General features: G+C 39.5%; 1 protein-coding gene across 7 annotated transcripts in view; it reads left to right on the top strand.

The window, feature by feature from the left end:
* The first annotated feature begins 271 nt into the window (after window positions 1-271).
* Window positions 272-20,833, top strand: part of LOC117423382 (tumor protein 63-like) — a 62,863-nt gene continuing 42,301 nt past the window's right edge. The window contains exons 1-3 of one of the 7 annotated variants that reach the window (XM_034039042.3): window positions 272-456; window positions 19,993-20,088; window positions 20,587-20,722. In XM_034039042.3, coding sequence (XP_033894933.2) covers window positions 395-456; window positions 19,993-20,088; window positions 20,587-20,722 — 294 coding nt within the window. In that variant the 5' untranslated portion in view covers window positions 272-394. Of the gene's footprint in view, window positions 457-19,573; window positions 19,652-19,992; window positions 20,089-20,586; window positions 20,723-20,833 lie in introns of those variants that run through there. The other 6 variants (XM_034039041.3, XM_034039032.3, XM_034039034.3 and 3 more) reach the window with 6 other exon arrangements.

Genomic DNA, 20,833 nt, shown 5'->3' with positions numbered 1-20,833 from the left:
CCAATGAGGACAGAGAGTTGAGATCAAGTTCCAGAGCGAGGCAAACAAACAAGTGGAAAATGTGCTTGATTTACATCCTGAATTCTTTCTTAAGATGCAAAAGATGTTCAGTTGACATGCCCAGCAGTGGCTCTGATACCCAAGCCCTCTGCTCATTCTGATTGGTCAGGCTGAGGAATTGGCCCCGCCTATTTACTCCTGTGAAAAAATAGCAAAAACAAAAAAATCTAATCGCCTTTCACTCCTTTGCACTTGACCATCCAGCACTTTAGACAGATAGTTTTGTTTTTGTTTTGGTTTATTTATTTCTGTGGGTTTTTTTTTAACTCTTTGTTTCATTTATTATTATTGTTTGAATTTTAGTTTGGAAGACAAGGAAGAGCAGTAGTACAGCATGAACTTTGAGCATCCACCTCATGCAACTTTACAGTACTGTCCTGAGCACCACTTTCAGCGGTAAGTAACTAAGTTGCTTCACTGATGCAAATATTTTGTAAATAAAAATAGGGTTAGATAAAAATAGCCCTTTGGCATTTGCTCAGTTGTCAGTTCATAATTACTACAAAAGAGTGAGGATCAATAGATTGTACCGGGTTCATCCATCTTCATCGCTCAGTTAAATGATCTTGGGGGAGTTTTATTTATTCAATAGATGGTACCAGGTTCATCCATCTTCATCGCTCAAGTTTCATTGAATCTAATATTGTGCATTTAAAGCAGCTGGTTTTTGTGTATAACACAAAGCTTTTTCAACAGATGAAGACTATGCTCTGAATGATACACCATATCACAATATCATTATGTATGTAAAAAATAGCAAAGTGACCAGATATGCAGTAAAACCAGATGCATACTTTACTCGCTGAGCAAATAAAAGGTTATTTTGTCTTTGAGAGTACACACATTTTCATGCAGCTCAGTCTCACTCTACAGCTGTTGCATGTGTAAGATATTTAGAAGTGCCACATAGTAATGACAGCAATGCGAGGGTAGCACAAGCAAAGAATCATGTCTATAGTGTAGCTACGGGAGCGATTAAGTAGGTTCAAATTCACAGATGTTTTTTAAAAGGAAATTATGAAGACCAATCGTAGTCCGATCCTCATTCACAATATCGACTGGAAGTCTTTGAGTGTTTGTTTGTACTGCTTGTCCAAATCCAATCAAAGGATTCTTTCTTCAGGTTTGGCTTACAACTGGTTAGTGCCTCATCTTAGCCCCATTAGTTTGTTCAATGCTGATGGACAACATTGGCTTGCAGCCTTCATTAATAAATGTATAATGTATAAGCTGGAAATGGACGAAGGCTAGTCTTCGTAGCTCGTTCAGCCTTGACTATCCATCAAGACGCTGGAATCTATTCAATTGATGCAAAACGCAGGATTAATCAATGACTATAGGACCCGAAGGTGTGAATATCAAACATCCACCCTGCAAATCCATGTGCTTTTATTTTTGTCAGTAATAATACGGAACAAAGCCTCAAGAAAGCTTCATATTTTAATCATCTAGATGACCCGCCACTATTTAGATCAATTGAATAGATGCCTCTGTCTGGGAAATAATATTCCAATCAGAGCCAAATTCCAGTATCTTTCTAGTGCAGGGGTCCAGCATCCAGGAGTCGTTTAATTGGGGAATATTATTGCTGCACAAGCGCTTGCCATGTTCCGGATTTTATTTTTTCTAAAACGATTGGTCCATCAAAATGTTCTTTACTGTTTCTTCAGAGCACAACTTGGACAACCCAAAAGATAAACAAACAGTACTAATATAAAACCCAAGGGAGCTCTAAACATCCACAATACAAAAGATGAACAGTACTAATATAAAACCAAGGGAGCTCTAAACATCCACAATAGACCTTTCTCATGCTAGCTCTGTTTTTATGCTCAGCATAATGGTTCTGAAACCATTTGTGCTTAAAAAGGGGGTGAAATAATAAACAAGAGTGCATGGCACATGACACAGCTCTGTTAAGCTGCCGCAGACAGTTTAGGAAACTGAGAAATGAAATCCTGAACACTAGCAGAATGCATCACAACACAAACTGCTGTTGAAAGTGTTACCCTTTAATTTACCAAATGAGAAATTCAGTTGATCAAACAAATGCTTATTCACCATCAGGTTGGAAAACGATCCCTCAGATGTGTGCTATGTAGGCAACGAGCAATTAGTGCTCAGTATTGATGTTATCTGTATCAATAAACCAGGCTCCCATGACATTCAGTGTGATAACAGAGTCTTTTCCAGCATGGCTCTTCCATTCCCCACTTTAATTGTACACAGCTGATTATTCTGTGTCAGTCTTAAGCTCGTTGTGTTTTTCGGAAGACGGGGACCAGCCTAAATGATCCATGACCTGCTTTCATGTGTTCGGTTTTGTTTAATTTCTATTTACTTTACATGAGCTCCCATCTGATACCGTCCTGTTGATATGGTATGGGCGCTTGGCACTGTTCCCCCACCATTATGAAGCTGTATACAAATTTTCAAATTACTCCAACAAGACATTCACAAGCCTCACAAGTTAATAATAACACGTCCAGGCATTATACAAACCCTAACATCTGCTTTACAACAACAACACAGCAAGGACAGTTCCCATGTATCATGCCTCATTAGAATGATAATATAATGAAATTAACTGTAGTAAGTGTTGCTTGCTGCACCATTTGATGTGTTAGTATTTAAAGCCTAGTAGAAGAACAAGAGTTAAATTGTGCGATGTGTAGGGAGATATATTTAGAATTTGACTTCTGGACAGATGCTTTTAAATTAAGAACAACTCTGCTACTGGGTGTAATTTGTACTGTGCTTTATGCTATAAACAAATACAAAATGGGTTGCAAGTTAAAGTGTATAAACACTTAATAGGATGATATTTTTCTAATTACCCTGTAGTTAAGGATTTATTGGCCCATTTGCACAAAAAAATTACGGGCTGTTTTAAGGAATATTTTATAGGACTGATTTTCAAAGCACCATTTACCCTAATAGAATGTTTAAAGACACTTTAAAAAATGCAATCCCTAAAACAGTTCTTACAGTTGTGAATAGGGCTGAAGAATTCATAACGTGAGTAAGTCAGCAGTGTGGAGTAGTGGTTAGGGCTCTGGAATCCCCAGTGGGGGACACTGCTGCTGTACCCTTGAGCAAGGTACTTTACCTAGATTGCTCCAGTAAAAACCCAACTGTATAAATGGGTAATTGTATGTAAAAATAATGTGAGATCTTGTAACAATTGTAAGTTGCCCTGGATAAGGGCGTCTGCTAAGAAATAAATAATAATAAGTCAGTTTTGGTGGGTTAAATAAAACTGGGGGCTCTATTCACAAAAGTTTACCCCAGGAGTTGTTTAAAGAAAGTTTTTTCAAAGTTTTATGAATAAAATAAAGTGATATTTCTAAAACTGTTTATTTCTGTTGTTAGTCTCATAAATACCAATCATTCTTTTATTGATAAAAACTCATGAATTAAAGCTTTGTGAACAGTGTTCTGTGGTTCATTCATCCAAACATTCTGTAAATAGCTTGAGTTAAAGCCTGATGTTTGTAATTTGACTCTCTTCTACGTCAAACACTGCAAGGTTTAAATCACTTTCGCAATTTGCCAAAGAATTTTAAAATGCTGGAATGCAATTCTTCGCCCTGCTATGATCTTACAACAACATTTGTTAGCGGTCTTTAGATTTTTCCGAGTAAAATTAGCAACAGGGGATTTCTCAGCTTTGCAGCGCTGCCCTGTAGGTCTGCTAACTCAATGTCTCTCTCCATCGCTTTGCTCGCATGTCTTCAGTGTAATAAACACGCATAGCTCGTATATCCTATAACGCAGATAACCTAAAGCACTAGCAGTATTACTGTAAATCCTTGCTTGGGATTGACTGAGGCTTCATATGAATTCAAAGGAAATCATGCTCTCGTCACGCAGAATCCTGACATTAAAAAGCATTACCGGAGCGTCTTTTAAAGCCCTTCAAGCTTCGTCTTTTAGATTGTGGGTTAGGGGGGGCAGAAAGGGTTTTGGAAAGTATTGTCACGGCTCCCTTGAAATCTTTCACTACAACGGTTGTTTTCTTTAGCTGACAGAGGCGTCTCTATCCTTCTGTAACAGTCTCTTGTTTGCAATCACTGTTGTTTGATGTTATTGATGTACTAGTATTTGATTCAAACGAAGTGTTACGTAAACTGTGGGCTAGCTAGATCATGTAGGCGTATGTTATACACTCAGTCAGGATTCGGTCAATCACCAACAAATATAACCGTTTGGCGATTTGAGCACTTACAAATGAAACGTTATTTTGGTCTTTGAGCAAATTATTTTGCTCAAATTGCGAAATGGAAAATACCAAACAAGCAAAGAACGAAACAGAAAAGATCTTTAAGTAAAGCGATAAAATCAAATTGCGAAATGTGCTTTGAGCAAATGCACAGTTCCTGAACAGATTTTGAATGCTGCTCATGCTGCAAATAGCAAGTAATTGCGGGTGTTAAAAATGGGCATCAAGTGAAATCCAAACTTTTTAATATTTGTTTTTATTTTATTGAATGAACATAAAATCAGTTAATTACATTGATGAGATACACATTTATTCATTATTCGTGTATTTATTATTTACAGTGGCGTTGTTACTGCATATAAACATTATTTGCTTAATAGTACTTTATCAATAATATTAACATACCAACTCCATGCTATGAAAGTGTCCTATTCACAGAGCATGGCTGTTTTAAAGACTGATATACATTCTCTAAGGTTAAATATGACTTTATGACTTTTATGACTGCTTTTTCATGACTGCTTACAGCAGTCTTTAAAGTCTTGAGAAAAGGGCCCACTAATTCAATAGTGATCCAGTTCAATATGCAGCAGTTAAACTAAAGTAAGGCCCTGGTATCTCTATAATAAGCACTGTGCTTAGCAGAGGTTTTCAGTATTAAATTCAATATTTTTTAAATCTGAGCCAATCTTAAGCTAGTCTTCAGCATGATGTTCTAAGGGTTTTGCATTGGATTTTAATGGACTCTGTATTGAGGAGGCTATCGGAACGGAGATGAGACATGTATCTGTTCATTCACAGCTTAAAATGAATGTGATTATGGCTTAAACAAACATTGACACAGTAACTCAAACCTCAATTTCTCAGTTTCCAGTATTCTAGTTAACCTTTAGGCTAGTTGGGTTAATGAACAGAAGAGCACCGAGCTTAGAGGTTGGGCTACTTCAGATATTATGGAGCGTATCCCTCTGAAAGCTGATGAGAATATTTCAATAGGCCTGACCTTTACTGTTAGCCCAATGCTATGCCATCTTGTGTAACCTGAGACTGAGGCCTGACTATTCAAGCAGAGAGGCGTCATTAAATATGCTTTAGTCATCTTCATCCATTCCTTACCAGTCTGTGTGGGGCTATAAAATATCAGCTTTAGTCTTTAACAATAAAAATAATAACAAAAATGATAACATTACTACTTCTACTACTAAGAAGAAGAAGAAGAAGAAGAAGAAGAAGAAGAAGAAGAAGAAGAAGAAGAAGAAGAATCTTCATGACTATTTGAGCAGCACGTGTAGAATTCAAATCAGCCTAAAGGCCACACACACAGTACAGTTTTTGTCACTTACTAGGCGTCTGGTTTCTGTGTAGAAGCACCTCCTCTGGAGACTGAGGTGGGGTCCTAGCGTTCTGCAAAGGCTGTTTGCATTAGTGCTCCTGTTTTAGAAGGGATTATTCAGGCCAGTACTCCATCTATGTTGATTCAGTGTGGCGTCTACACCTGCTTTCATTTGCTCTTTTATTCCACCCTGGTTAAGAAAGAAAGAAAGAAAGAAAGAAAGAAAGAAAGAAAGAAAGAAAGAAATTGTATACATTATGACAATGTAAGTGGGGCTGAAAAGATAAAAGAAAATATCACAGGCCAGCCTTATTTGAAAACCTGATCAACAGACGATTTTGTGTTGAAATAACTACAGCATGGTTTCCAGGAAGTATGCAGTGCTACAGAATATTATTTTTGACACCATATTAAAGTTTTGTGGCCTGGGGATAAGTAACATAGTTCCTTTTTTTGCTTGTAAAAAAACCCACAAATGCAACAGATTCTACCTGCAACAAATTTGTTGCTTCCTGGTTTTTTTTATGTTAATGTTTGCTTTTACATTCAGAACAGGGGGACAATGTAGCTTTAAAAAGAGTCCCTGGATCCATAGTGCCTAATTCTGGGGGGTGAATGTTAATCTAGCAAATCAAAGACACAATAGAGAACAGTGACAGTATCATGATAGCAGTGCTGTAACACTAATGAACTGGCCCCCAGGCTCTCAGTCGTTCTCTCCACGCAGCCTTTCATGTCTCTCAAAGTACCCAAGTGGCAGGAGTGCAAAGCCTTGTGCTCTCCAAAAACAAAGAATAATGCAGAGAGTAAAAGGTGCAGACTGGCTTCAGTGCTGGTACTGCAGCATGCTATCCCACGAAGCTGTCAGATTATACATGGCAAGCAGTGAACTGCAGCCAGTAATCACAAGCTTACACTGGGCCAGTTTAGCCAGCCTTGTTTGCCTCTCATTCAGTTAAGGATCTTGCCACCTCCATTTTACGCCCGCTGAACTGCAAGTATGCAAACCCCAAAATATGCCTGAAACGCCAGGCTTGCAATTTAGTTCAGGGTGATCTATGGGTTTTGAATAAGATTACAGGCGACAGTGACAGAACCTGCCCGGGGCCTCACTTCACATTCACTGTGTTAACTTGCTTTGACCTCAGCTCCACGTTTATCAGCACCTTTCACCTGCCTCTGAGCTACATATCCCTTGGCAGATAGGAAACAATGATCCCTGAACACTCTAGACAGGCATTCTATCACACACCAGACATTCACCTTGCCCAGTACTGATTGGAGCGTAGAGTAGGTGTAATTCACTTTGAATTAAATACATTGCAATGATTACACCTTTCACTAGAGACCATTGATTATAGTAATAAGATGGACATATTTTGGAATAAATTGCAATAAAGAGTTTTTACATCGTTCTAACAGAATGTAAGGTGTTTCTAGGTATTCATATTTAAAACCTCATTATTATTATTATTATTATTATTATTATTATTATTATTATTATTATTATTATTATTATTATTAGTCATTTAGCAGATGCTTTTATCCAGAGCAACTTACAGAGACTAGGGGGTGAACTATGCATCACAACTGCTGCTGCAGAGTCACTTACAATAGCACCTCGGTTGTAAGTCTCACCTGAAGGACAGAGCACAAGGTTAAATTAAATGCTTAGGGTCACGCACAGTGAGTCAGTGGATGAGCTGGGATTGAACTGGGAACAAGTCCCTTTTTCTAACCACTGGACCACCAAGCCTTGCATTGTTTACTGTGCCTGTGCCCTACTATGTTTGAAGTATTCCATGCATCCAAAAGATCCTATAAGACTCATTACATTATCGTTTCAGTTGATCAGATTACTGTGATGAAACAATGCTTTGGTTTATCCTGTTCGCCTTTAAAGTTTTAAGAGCATAGTGACTTGCAGGACTTATTCATTCCTGTAGTAAATGAAACATGAACCACTCGGATGCTTCCTAGTAGCAGCACTGCACTCTTCCAATCTCATGGTGTGGGTGTGCTGTTTGTCAGTCCCCTTGTTTCTGACACAGCTGGACCCAAAAACAGTCCCATCTCCAAACCAAAGTCCCTCTCTGTCTCCTTCCCTCATTACACGGGACTGTGCCCGTCCTGGGCGGTGATGTCATTATCCTCGGCTTTCACTCCGCCTATCCGATCTCCAGCGGTGAATTTGGAGTATGCGTGTACTGCATGACCTGAGTTAGCAGCCACTCAGCACCTGCCCGGAGCCCATATAACCCCAATGTTCTCACCAGCCTGAAATGTTTATAATATTAAGTATAAAAACAAATAAAACTACAGGGCACTCGATACCTCTTCTAATGAGCCCTGCCCTTGCGGAGCATCTCAATACGCAATAGCATGACCTAACCCCACAGCTACTTCACTCAGCTGGATCGGATTCAATCCTTTAAATGGCTATGGCAGGGTAACGCTGATAAAAAGTCACCAATACTTTTAAATAACATTAACTGATGAGATTTTTTCAAATGGTTTGGAATTACTTTTTTTTTAATTAACATTTTTTTTTACTATTATTTAATGTGCCCAATTTTATTGCTCGCGATTTTCTCGCCAGTTTGGAATGTCCAACCCTATTTTCTCCTCACCGCAACAATTTCCCACACAGCTCAGGAGAACTGAAGGTTCAGTGGGTGTCCTCCGATCCCACGACCAAGCTAGCTTCCTCTTTTACAGCCAGGAACTCGAGAGCTACTGACTTCTGGAGGACAAAGGCCAGCCCTGCATGCAGCGGTCCAGATAAGCTGCGTACCTGTCGTTTTTACGCATGAAAAAATCCGAAATACGCACTACATTTTTATATAATGCGTAAAAATAAGCATAGCAATTTTGTTGCACAGCTTGTCTTGTTTCCCCTAAAACTTCCACTAACAACTACATCTCACAGAATACAATGTCTTCATTTACTAGGAAACTGTACACAAGAAAAATCACCCCAACAAACATTAACCAATCTTGGCTGGCCCTGTTGTCTTTGCAGCAAATCACAGTAAGAATAAGAACATTTTGAAGCTACACAGGTTGAAGCGTAAACACCCCAGTTCAGCTACAAATCTAACTGGAACCATCGTCAGAGGCAACCGCTATAAAAAGGTGCCTATAATATTAAATTAACTGTTTTACAACCTATTAATGCATTTAAATATTTTATTTATCTGTATGGCTTTATATTAAAGCTGTAACATGTTCACTGAGTTTCAGAATTTAATGTTAAAATATAAGCAACGTAATTAATTTGCAGTCAGTGTGATACCTTGAAAAAAATGCGCTGAGCCGATAAAGAACATTGTAGAACACCTGCATGGTTGTACAGCAGTTCAAAGTAACATTGCAGTTCAAATGGAAGGCTCTTTTTTAATGCCTACTCCATTACCATTAAAGATTGTACGATATTTATCAAGATTACTCATGACTTCAAGTTAATGTTGCATTTTACCCCCTGAAAATACATTTTACTCTCTCTGTGTTAAAATTAGAGGTTAAGTTAATCCTAGACCCAAAACCTTATCTGGAGCGCTGCCTGCAAGTGTCCACTTTTGAGCTTCCTGGGCGCCTGGCCAGCAGGGTTCAGTGTAACGCGATGAGGAGAAACAGTCCCTGATGGCCGCACAGCCAGGATGTGAACCTACGCTGTATGACTCACCCTGCACACCACACAGCTGTGCTTTAACCAGGCAAGCCCCCTGGTTTTTAAATTACTCAAGTCTTTACAAAGTTGCTTTACACTCAGGCTTTCCTAACACAATACTTGCTTTCTTCAAAATATGATTGAGTTACAGAAGTGTGTAACTTTGTCAATACTGCTGGTCTATTGTCCCCTCTTCCCTTCCCCAGCCTCAGTGGTATTAGCCACCTTTTAGAGAGGCTTTACTATCCCCCCAGGCAAGTTCCACTAAGCTAACAGAAGGGGGGTGTGAGCATTCAGTGACGAAAACTTGAAAAACAGTCTGAAATCTCATAATCTCTGAGGAGTGCACCTATACAGCAGATCCTTCCCTTTCTTCCAGTCACAGACAGAAATAATCCATTTCAGAAGCTTTTAGGAGAAAACAAAACAAAACAAAAAAATAACTTGAGTTTCCAGGGAAAAGATAAGATGTGGTTTAAATGGAATTTTGCCAGTCCGTGGGTCTGCTGGGATTGTAGTTACTCTGGGACAGTTGTTACGATTCAATCTCTTTAATGAGAGGCCTGGGATGAAGAGATTTAACTGAAAGCCTGGTATCTTTTCTGCAGAACTGATCAAAGGTACCTGAAATTCAACACCTGCTATCAACTCAGACTCAGTGTTTTGAAGTCAGATAAATACCTGGAGTTTCAAAATAAGAACGCCACGAGAAACCTGGTTCATTAAGTATCAGTTTTTTAAAAGCGTATCTCTAACCTGCAGCTAACCCTTTTCCTCAGGATTGGACGGCCACTGATCCTCACTCAATATTTCTGCAGTTTATTTCATTGTTTCTATGAGGTTCCAGTATAGAGGAAGTAATCAACACAATGATCCTTCTGGAATTTTCAAATGTTTCACCTGTTTATACAAAAGTAAAACAAAACACGCACATTATGTCACAAGATTAATTACGGGTTTAATTACAAAGTATTTACTAACCATAAAAATTGGCTACTTTAAAAAGATATATATCTATATAGCAAATAACAGGTCGACAAGGAAGATGTATAAATTGAAAAGTATCACTGAAAAACCCTTGTTCATTGATAATGACTGATTACAATGTACAGAAAAGCCTGACTAGAATTTAAAAACCTGATTAGCCTATAGCTGTTTGTATTCTGTGTGGGTTCCTGTTTGCTGGTATCTCCTTGGACAAAGTGCTGGGGGGGGGGGGGGGGGGGGGGGGGGGGGGGGAACTGTCCCAGCCTCTATTTCATTTCAGTATACTAGTGTTTTATGTCTCGGTTGACATTATTACTTAAACTCAATACAGTTAAAAAAAAAAAAAAGGTGTCCAATATTCTAATCCAGGTGTAGCCAAAGCTGGTCCCTCCACTCCTGGTCTTTGTATCAACCCTGTTCTAAATTGTTTAACTGAACCACTGAAACCTCCATCCAGACCCTGAAGTAGTTCATTATATCCTTTTACCTGTTAAACCTGGAGTGGAATGGCCCTCCAGGACCGTGATTGGATACCCCTGTTCTAAGCTTTTGCGTCAGTGTTTAAAAAAGCAATTTAATGGTAATTCAAGATCTACACTGAACCAAGCTGCACCTTTCTGGTTTATTTTCCTGTTACACATGAATGGTGGAAGATATCATTTTAGATAAATCTGGGTCAAAATCAAAAGTACAATATCTATCCATATCAATTAGTTCTCCTTTCTGTGTATAGCGGTAGCCAGGTAGAGGTAGAATTTCTGATGACTCACCTGCAAAACTGAGACCATTTCAATTACACTGCAGCACTTTAACAGAGATCTGTCACATCTGTCAGAATGGAGATTAATTGTTACAGGGACCGGAAATGGAAGATCATGGGAAAGTGCTACCATTAAAAACACTAAAGGGATCATTGCCATATAGCATTTCATAAGCACTCAGTCCTCCTACACTTTCTATTTGTAATGTTTTAATTCAGCTACAGACCTTAATGCACTGAAACAAGGTAGGTGGCTACCCTGCATCTCAGAAAAATACCTTCTCATTGATAATCTTACCGTCAGGTTGTTTGTACTTGTGTCCTATTTTTATTTTTATTTTTTTTAGTAGTCAGATGACAATAAAAAGAAAACAATGAATTGTTAAAATCTGCAATAATTTCACCCAATGTTTAATTTGAAATCACAGTTATTTCAAATGCCTTGCAGAGTCATTGAATTGAAGAAAAAAAAAAAATCTGTCCAGATTTCTCACTCTGGAAATCTGGTAACCCTATGCCGATTTCTTGACAGACAATTTTGTCTGTGACACGATTCAGTTTATATTAGCAAGGTACCCAGACAGGTTTGTTTGTCTGTTTGTTTGTTTTTTTCAATTTGAAATGTAAGGCAACTTTTAATTGGATAATTTATTACACATATTATTTTCTTTAAATTAACTGGATCTTATTGCATTTTCAATGATGTCTTTGGCCAAAATAACAAGTATAATAAATAAAATTACAACACATACTAAATTCAAATTGGAACGTGCACTAAATATTTGAAACTTGTACTAAATAACGCGTTTTTGACCCGAATGGCCAAATTCCATACGAATCCGCCGCATTTGGGTCCTGTTTTGAAATCAACGTGACTTCCTATGACACTGCCTTATAAACCTTAAAAGTTTGTGTTAGTTTTCTCACATATCTGTACTACCGGATGTAGGTATATAAAAAAACATGTGGTTTTATCTACGGTTGGTCAAGTGATTATAACATCTGGGTGATAGGTGCGTTTCATTTATATATACATATCTTCAACAGCCTACATTGCATAGCGATTGTAGTCTGCTTTTCTAACCCTGCATCTTGCTGCGTGTATTTTTCTGTATTTTTTCTCTGCTTTTTGTAGTTATAAAGGACGTCACTAAGGCCCTGTTTAAGCCCATACATTCCATAGAGCTGAAGTATCTCTCTACGAAGACAGCCTTTATACTAGCTATCACACCCGCTAAGCGGGTCAGTGAGCTACAGGCACTGTCCGTGCACAGTTCCTGTATGTGTATTCGGGACAATGGAAACAGGGTGTTGTTGCGTACTAACCCTGCTTTCCTCCCCAAGTGATTACAGCCTTTCACTTGAATCAGTCAGTGGAACTAGAGGCTTTCCATCCCCCTCCCTTTGTGGATAGGAGAGTAAATTCCCTCTGCCCGGTTTGGGCATTGAGATGTTATGAGGATAGAATGAGAACGCTGCATCAGTCTGACCAGCTCTTCGTTTGTCACGGTGAACGGACCCGAGGTCAAGCCCTCTCTAAGCAGTGACTGTCCCATTGGATTGTGGACACGGTTTCGACTGTGTATACTAATGCCAGCCAACCCCCACCTGGGAGGGTGGCTGCGCACTCTACCAGAGGTGAGGCTACGTCATGGGCCATCTTCAGAGGTGCCTCGTTGACTGATATTTGTACTGCGGCTAGCTGGGCTACTCCGCATACATTTACCTGGTTCTACTGACTTAATGTCGTAGATCCCTCTATGCCTTCAATAGGCACCAGGGTCCTTGAGGTTGCACGCTCACACCACCAACACAAGATGGCAGTAGCGAGATGTCCCTCATATGCTCTCCGCTCAGTCTCCCTCGCAACAGCTTTGATATACTTTCCCAAAAGTATTGTTGGCGGTCATCTTCTCTTTCAGGGAACCGGGGTTACATCCGTCCGTAACTCCGTTTTAACTGCGGAGTGCAATCTTATTTAGAAGATTGCTATCGATTTTAGTTGTATTTTGTGTGCTTTGTTTTTTAACTATACACTAGTTTAATTGTCTGTGTCATGATAACCAACAATAGCTTATTGTATGTACACATTCTGTAAGTCATGTTTCAAGTTAAAACTGTGTAAGGAAAACAGGGGGACACTATGATAGAGTCCCCTTCATGCGAAGAACACGTGTTAGACTGTAAACATTCTGAAGCGTGATTATTAGCAGCGCTGGCGAAATTTGGGGTATTCCCTTCACCCAGCAATACGAATCTGTGGCGGGTTTTCTTATTAGGTGGAGAAATATTCACTACAAAAGTCACTTTAAAACATATAAAAAGTAACTTTTTATTGTATTTATTATTACTGCACCGTGGTTGTTCAGGGTTGGTCATGAATTTAGATTGACATTAGTGGTAAGTATGGGTGTTCTGCTTTACAAGGCATAATTGCTTTTCCATGTACACTGCCTCCAGAAACTACCATCCTATCCTGAGAACTTTTGTTTGAATAAGTCTGGCTGATTTCTTCAGCCGTCTGAGGTAATCCTAGTTTGATTAAAGCAACATCAGCAGTTTACAAAACATTGGGTTATCCAAGCACCCAGGGCAACAAAAACAGCTCTTTAATTACCAATGGAACCCATAAACATGCTGGGTGCAGCGTTCATGTGATTATCAACACAGGGATTCATCTTTGAATCCCAGGGCAGGTGTTCCTATACAAATGAAACACACTTGTCCTGGTCCCTCACTTCATATTTCTCAGGCTTAGGGATCACGCTAATGGAGAAGGGGATGCACTGTGCTTTACTTGGTTTGTGGCAGCGACAGCGACATGCATTATGTTTTATATTTTTTTTCCGGTTTTGTCTTGGGAACGTTAAAAGTATACAGTGCTAATACTATACTAACAATACATAGCTCAGGCTTCTGTCAACATGCCACTGGCTTCCCAGCTCTGTGCGGATGCAATGTTTTGGTGAGACAGAAAGGGGGGATGCTTGCATCGTCTGAATGTGTAGTCCATTTACAGCCATTCATGCTGCACATTAAAGCAAACAAAAGCCAGTGAGTGAGTGAGGGAATGGGGCAGGTGACTGTGCAGCGAGCTTTCACTGGCCCCACAGCACCATTGCTCGTTCTGTGACAAGCACAGATTAATGAAAGGGGTTCCTGCTCAGGGTGTACAATCGGTTTCCTTGCTCCCCTTGAACTTTTCACTTTGAATGAGTTTTAGTTACTGGAAGAGGAGGGGGTTGGACAGTCACAGCACCTGTGTTTATTTGTTTTTAAAAAATGTTGTGACCACCTCCTTTACCCTTCTGTCCTGGGTTTGAGGAAGGGAGCTGTGTAGCCTCTCCTGCTCCTGCGCCTTCTCTGTGCAGCACCTGCAATGCCTAACAGGTGAAATCTGGGGCTGCATTACAGCAGGTTCCTCCACAGCCTGAGCCTGTCTGTACCTGCTGCAGGTTCAGCAGCACCTTACACTGGAGTCGCTCCGAGGGATATCTCAAGATCCCATCTCTCATGAGGAGGGTGACAGTAACCCACGAGCCAGGGCTTAAAATGTATTTGAATTGGAGCCCCCATCCTGACCCCAGTCTCCTACTGTAGCACTAACACTAGACTGCATTCAAACAGAGCTCTAAATCTGTAATATACCATTGGAGACCCCGCTTGCGAGATTTAAAATGAGATTACAATTAGGAATGGAGGCATGTTAGCAGGATTTAAAGCGGTATTACAGTTAAGATAAAGGATTTAAAACACAATTGCAAATTGTGGCCAAATGTAAAAAAATGCTGTGACAGGGAGCTTGTGTCACATGTGTGGGTAGCTGCTGCTTAAGCAATACAGAGAGACATGGGAGGTGGAGTTGAAACGCCAGCACAGGCGCGTAGGACTTTATACAAATGTAAATAAACAATGGCGTCATGTGACTTTACCAGCCATGGTAACGCACAGAGGACACATACAGCAAGCTGTACAAAAGGCAAAATAAAACACAGTACAAAAACTACAAATAAAAGGTTCCACACAGGGCGAGCGCTAGCCTTATAAAACGAGGCGTCCCGCTCCAGGAACCGGCTACACTACATAACCTTCACTGTACATTACTTCCCGGGATCACTATCCCCTAAACTAACCTACTGATGAGCTGGTATTCTTACAACAACTCCTGCTGCTTCATACGGCCTTGGCTGGCATTGCCTTCACAAGCACCGCTTGCAGTCTCAGGGTTGCGTAGCTGTCGTTCCTGCAGTGCAGACTGTCTCCTGAGTCTACGCAGCTCCCCTCTGTAGCATGGTGTTGCAGTCGCCCCGAGCGATCGCCTCCGGATACTTTTAAACTGACGGACACTCAGTTGAGTCCCGCCCACCTGCTTATTGAGGACCGGCACAGCCAATCATCCACTGCCCCTCCTCTCAACCAAACCCAGCAGGCAGCAAAGTCTCAATCGAGCGCCCGTCTGTAAACAATCTATTAATCAAACTCCATTAAGTCAAAAAAATGTATTAAGTCATTAAATCTATTAAGTCAATTCCAAAAAGACACACAAAATAAACCAATTTTCCCATACAAGTTACACCAACACTAATTCCCCATTGTATAGGACATTCGCCCTGCCACAAATGCCTACACACAAAAACCCAGAAGAATGTGCCCGTGACCAGAAAGATTTAGTTTTGGAACTAGTGTGCAACTACTGTCAAGTTACTACCATAGATATTGTGACAGAAAAGCATTGTGGAAAGTAACTGAAAACTGGTATGTATTCTAGTAAGTGTGAATTAATTTTATATTGGAAATTAGCTTTTTATTTATTTTGTCTACCTATTACAGAGGCTACTGGACTGTTATTCTGCGTGCTAATTTTAAAAGTTAGGATAACTAACTGATTTGGTAAGAGCTGCTGTATTGTATCCTAATCTGTTAGGGTTATCAAAGTAACATAGTGGCATCATTCGATTTTTTTGTTTTTTATTATAAAGCGAGCTTCTGAAATACTGTGGTTGTGCTTCATTAAAGTTGTTTATGTTGGAGAGTCGGGTATTAATATCTCACTTAGAGAGAGTCTTGGGGAATTCCGACTGCAGTTTAGCGCCAGCTCCTGTCTGCCAACCCCCCCCCCCCCCCCCCCCTCCAGCTTCTATACAGCTGTACATCAACACATACCAAGAGTCTGCAAAGCCCTGCAGAATGATCAGGTAGCACGGGGAATTCCACTGTCCAGACAGACACAGGGACCGGGGTTGTTAGTGGAACAAGCCAGCTTTACACTGCAAACAGCATTTCACATACCCAGGAATGTGACTCGGATTTCCAAGGATTTTTAAGCTTATTGGTGCAATTTTAATTCAAAATGGAATTTAAAATGTCTTCTGTGGTCCCCCTTTCAATGTGCTGATGATTGTATGCATTGTTGTTTTCTTTTTAACTAATTCAGGATATGCATCTGTAGTGTTGTACTATATTATACATATGTGCATATCCCAATTTATAGAAAAAACACAAGAAAGGGGAGGGGTCCAGTGATAATGTTAATAATGCTGGTTAGAGGGGGTCCAGTGATAATGTTAATAATGCTGGTTAGAGGGGGTCCAGTGATAATGTTAATAATGCTGGTTATGCTTATTGAGAAGTCCTTTAAGTACTTTACACAAAGCTTTAGTGTCATGATGTATGGGCAGTTTGGACGCGTGAATGTCAAACTCCTGTTTTTATGTGTGCCTAGGGTGGATATACAGTAGGTCATGAAGATGCTTATTATGTTAATGATAGCTTGCATTTACAGCTGTGGAGCTGGATATATGTTACTCACATACTTGTTTTATTAAGCATTTCTGACTCCTTAAACCAATCTGGTCAAACCTGTTTTATTTGATACTGTAGCTGCTGCTGTTCCTGGTCACTAAATTATTACCATGTGAGTGAAGCTTGCACGGCCTCCATGCTTGAAAAACAGGAGCAGCATTTTGCAACAAGGGTTATAAATCTGTCGTTCAGAAGTTTCTGGTTTTCTTCACTTTGTAAAACTCCAAGCCCCTTTGATCCTGCCAGGTCCCTGCAGGTGAGACAGCTGAAGCTGTAGGTGTATATTCTCACAACATACCTTGGAACAGAAACTCCTCTAAACGGTTTTATTTCAGCCTGCCAGAAAGACATCTTTTTATATATTTATATATATATATATATATATATATATATATATATATATATATATATATATATATAAAGAACCGGTTTTCAGATAATTTCATTTGGCATGTTTTTGAGTTTCTGAGTGTTCCTCAAACATGGTTTATTTTTTAAAAGGCAAAACTTTAAACAATCTTAAACATCTGTCCAAAACACATAGATTTTTTTTTAATGCTACATGCCAGCATTGTATTATTTTTTAAGGCAAATCAAACAGTTCATATTTCAAAACTTGTAAGAAATAAACTTATATTGTTAATTTAGTGGCTCCTGTATGTACCAAATATTACTAGAGCAGAAGCAAAAGCTTATGTTAGGTGTGCTGGTAAAACTAAAAAAAAGTTAGCCTGTGGTGTGGGTCTAATTTGATAAGATTCGTGTCTGAGAAGGGTTGAGCTAAATAAAGCACAAGTGAAAGAGATACTTCACAGCATATGCATTTTCCTAATATATCATTTGCCTGTGTGTGTGCTGTATGATCCGCTATTGTTTCTGTTTACTTACTATTCCAGCAAAAAATTGCTATGAAAAGACTGGTTGTGTGAAATGAGGTGACACTGAGTGTTGCAAACCCCTATAGAGGTTTCCCCTAATAAAGCATGGTGAAAACATGGGAAAGCGCAGGTAAGCATTAAGACTCAACTTGATCAAGTTGCAAGGTTGGCTGATTTAAATCAAGTCGATTTAAATCACTGATTTAAATCAGTTGATTAAAAAAAAAACAAAAAACCCTGATTTAAATCATTTTTTCATTTACTACCTATTATATATAGTTTCTCAAGGAAAAGACATGAAAAGTATGTTTTAAAAACCTTTTATTAACAAAGAAACTTAGACTCTTACTGTCTATAAACTAAAACTCTTAAGGCTATATTCTGATCACAGCGCAAAAGCGTTTCTGTGGCGCATAAGAGGAGCAATGATGTAAAAAAAAATCCTGCACTGAAATGGTATTCTGAAGACATGTCCTGCCCCGTTACAGAGCGCCTGCCCCATCATTAACATATTCACAAGGCGATTCTGATGACAGTGCAATGGGGTCTCAAATAGACAATTGAGCTCTGTGTTAAGAAGCGCTGAAAGCAGGTTTATTTAGTGGTGCAATCAGGAACTTTAATAATTGAACACACTATAAAAAGCAAAGTAGTCCTAAGTAACAACTGCATGTGTTTGGACTGACACAGAAAGAGGAACTCAAAGAAAGAAAAGTAAAAGAAAATAAATGCGTGGGATGAGTGAGGGGGATTTTTCTCTGGCGTACTCCATCTCTAAATTCTTGTATTGTAGTTCACATTTAGAGGACGCCACAATGATAAATAAGTTGCTTTATTTATGTATTCATTTAAGATTGAGTAATTTAGTTTGGTATGTCACAACCCCCCATTTCCAACATCCTTACATTTATAGTTTGGAGGTACTGTAGAGCTACAACTACGGTACTACAAAAAAATTCCATCGTTTAAAAAAAAAAAATCTAAAAATTTGATTTAAATAGAAAAAATCTGATTTTTTTTTTGACTTTTTAAAAAACAAAATAAAAAAAATCGCCAAACCTGCCAAGTTGTGAGATCAATCAGCAGCTGGAAATCGGACAAGCTCAGATGGCCCAAATGGCCTCCTCTCGTTTATATTCTCTTATGTAAAGCCCAAAGTGGTTTGGTGTAGCAAATTAAAAAGCGTGGCAAACTATGGTAAAGGCATAATATAACCATGGGAAATGCATGGCAAAACTGCAAAATCGCAATGAAAATGTACTGTGGATAACTTTTGTAAGGGATGGGTCCAGTGCACGGTGCTTCAGCTATGAGCTTCAGCGCGGAGCGCACCGCTAAACATGCTTCCCCATGAGGAGTCTTTTCAGAGGCATCTTTGCTGAAATAGCTAGTAAGCATAGAAAAAAAGAACTAAGCAGAACCATTAGATAATCATACAGAACACATATAGAGATGTAATAGCAGGAAGATGATGGTAAAGAATCACTTGAAGCTGTGTAAACTGAAATCTTCTGTAAGTGAAGCAGTCATACAATACAGTGCAAGTTTTGTATTTCCAGCTCCCTAAGGCTTTTGAAAACTGGCTTGCTACCCACCCTACGTTTATTTTACTCAGTGGTTTAATTGGTCTTGCATGCTCATTTTCTTTAAAATAAATCTTTACACGAGGCAAAGGAAAGACTGCTGTGTGCACAAACCTGGAAGCTGTTGTAATCTGAGCTCTGAGTGCATGCGGCAGCCAGACTCTGTTAGATTTGTACTAGTCCTTCTTTTAACTGTGTGCAGCTTTCAAGATATTGCAACTGACTGCCTCGCAAGAGTTCTTGAGAGGTGCCGCATACAGAGCCATTTACCCCACTCCAGGTCACAGCACAGAGTATGGCCGGTTACTCTACTTTGATCTTGTGATGTGGAGGCTGACCTCTACAGGCAAAAGAAGGTATTCCAGGCACACTGCAGATGGAACCCATGACTTCTACAATCCATCATTGGCGGGAATGATGCTGGATTGGATGAAAATACTGTTTTTGTAATTTGTAGAGAATGGGTGCCTTGTATAATTATCTCAACCTCGAAATAGTTGAACTTCACAGCTGGGTGTGTTCTGTACTTTCTTCATTCAAGTCAGTGTTTTACAGCAAATGGGTTTGATACACACTAGCAAAGTAGTACCTTTGAAGACAAATGTTAATAAAATGAGGACAAATAGTTACACGAGTTCTGAAATCTCAGTTATGCTAAATAATATATATATGTCTTTTTTTCTTTTTTTTTTTTTAGATTGATGAATCATTCGTCTGGGGTCTACCGTTCTGCAATGTCACAGTCCCCGCACACAAGTCAAGTCTTTAACCAGCTACTGGGAATGCTGGACCAGTGAGTACAATGCCAGTTCTCTTAATGCACGCCTCCTGTACAGTATGTGTCACGGATGGGATCAAGTTTCTGGTTCCATAGCCGTTTCAACCGTCCCACATTTTAATGAGCCTAATTTCCGTACTGGTTTTGCTAAAAAATAAGTAAACAGTTTTGAGTAAGTAGTTAAAAAAAAAAAATCAGTTTTGCAAATCAGGTTTATTTGTTCTCATTGAAGTAGGAGCAACTTTTTTCATCTACAGCAGTAGGCTCTTAAATTCCTTTCCAGTTCTGGACTTTGTTCCAACTAGGTTCTTGAACACTGAATTTAAAATATAGAATTGCACTGGAATGGACTGAAAGAGACACAACCGAGACAATGACCGAAAGACCTTAAGTGGTAATTACGGCAATAAATATGGTAATGACGGTAAGAACACAGATTTTCAAATCGTCACTCTTAATTGTGAATTCTGCAATGATTCAAGTCCAGTTGTTTTGCTGTCCCCTGTTTCTCAGAACCTCCTTTCACTCGGTTCAACCGATCGAGCTGGACTTCAGTGAGACTCCTGAGAGTGACTATCCCGGGAACACGATTCAGATCAGCATGGACTGCATCACCATGCAGGACCGGGAGGAGGCAGACCCCCTGTGGGTGAGTGAGCACCGCAGCACCAGCCTGCCCCAAACACCACGGTGTCATTTAGAGACCAAACATTAATGTGGGGGTGGGGGGGAACTATACACACTGTACCCAGCTCCACCG

The sequence above is a fragment of the Acipenser ruthenus genome, chromosome 17 (assembly GCF_902713425.1).
Source record: "Acipenser ruthenus chromosome 17, fAciRut3.2 maternal haplotype, whole genome shotgun sequence".
Classification (NCBI taxonomy): domain Eukaryota; kingdom Metazoa; phylum Chordata; class Actinopteri; order Acipenseriformes; family Acipenseridae; genus Acipenser; species Acipenser ruthenus.
This window is presented reverse-complemented; position numbering and strand designations above follow the sequence as displayed.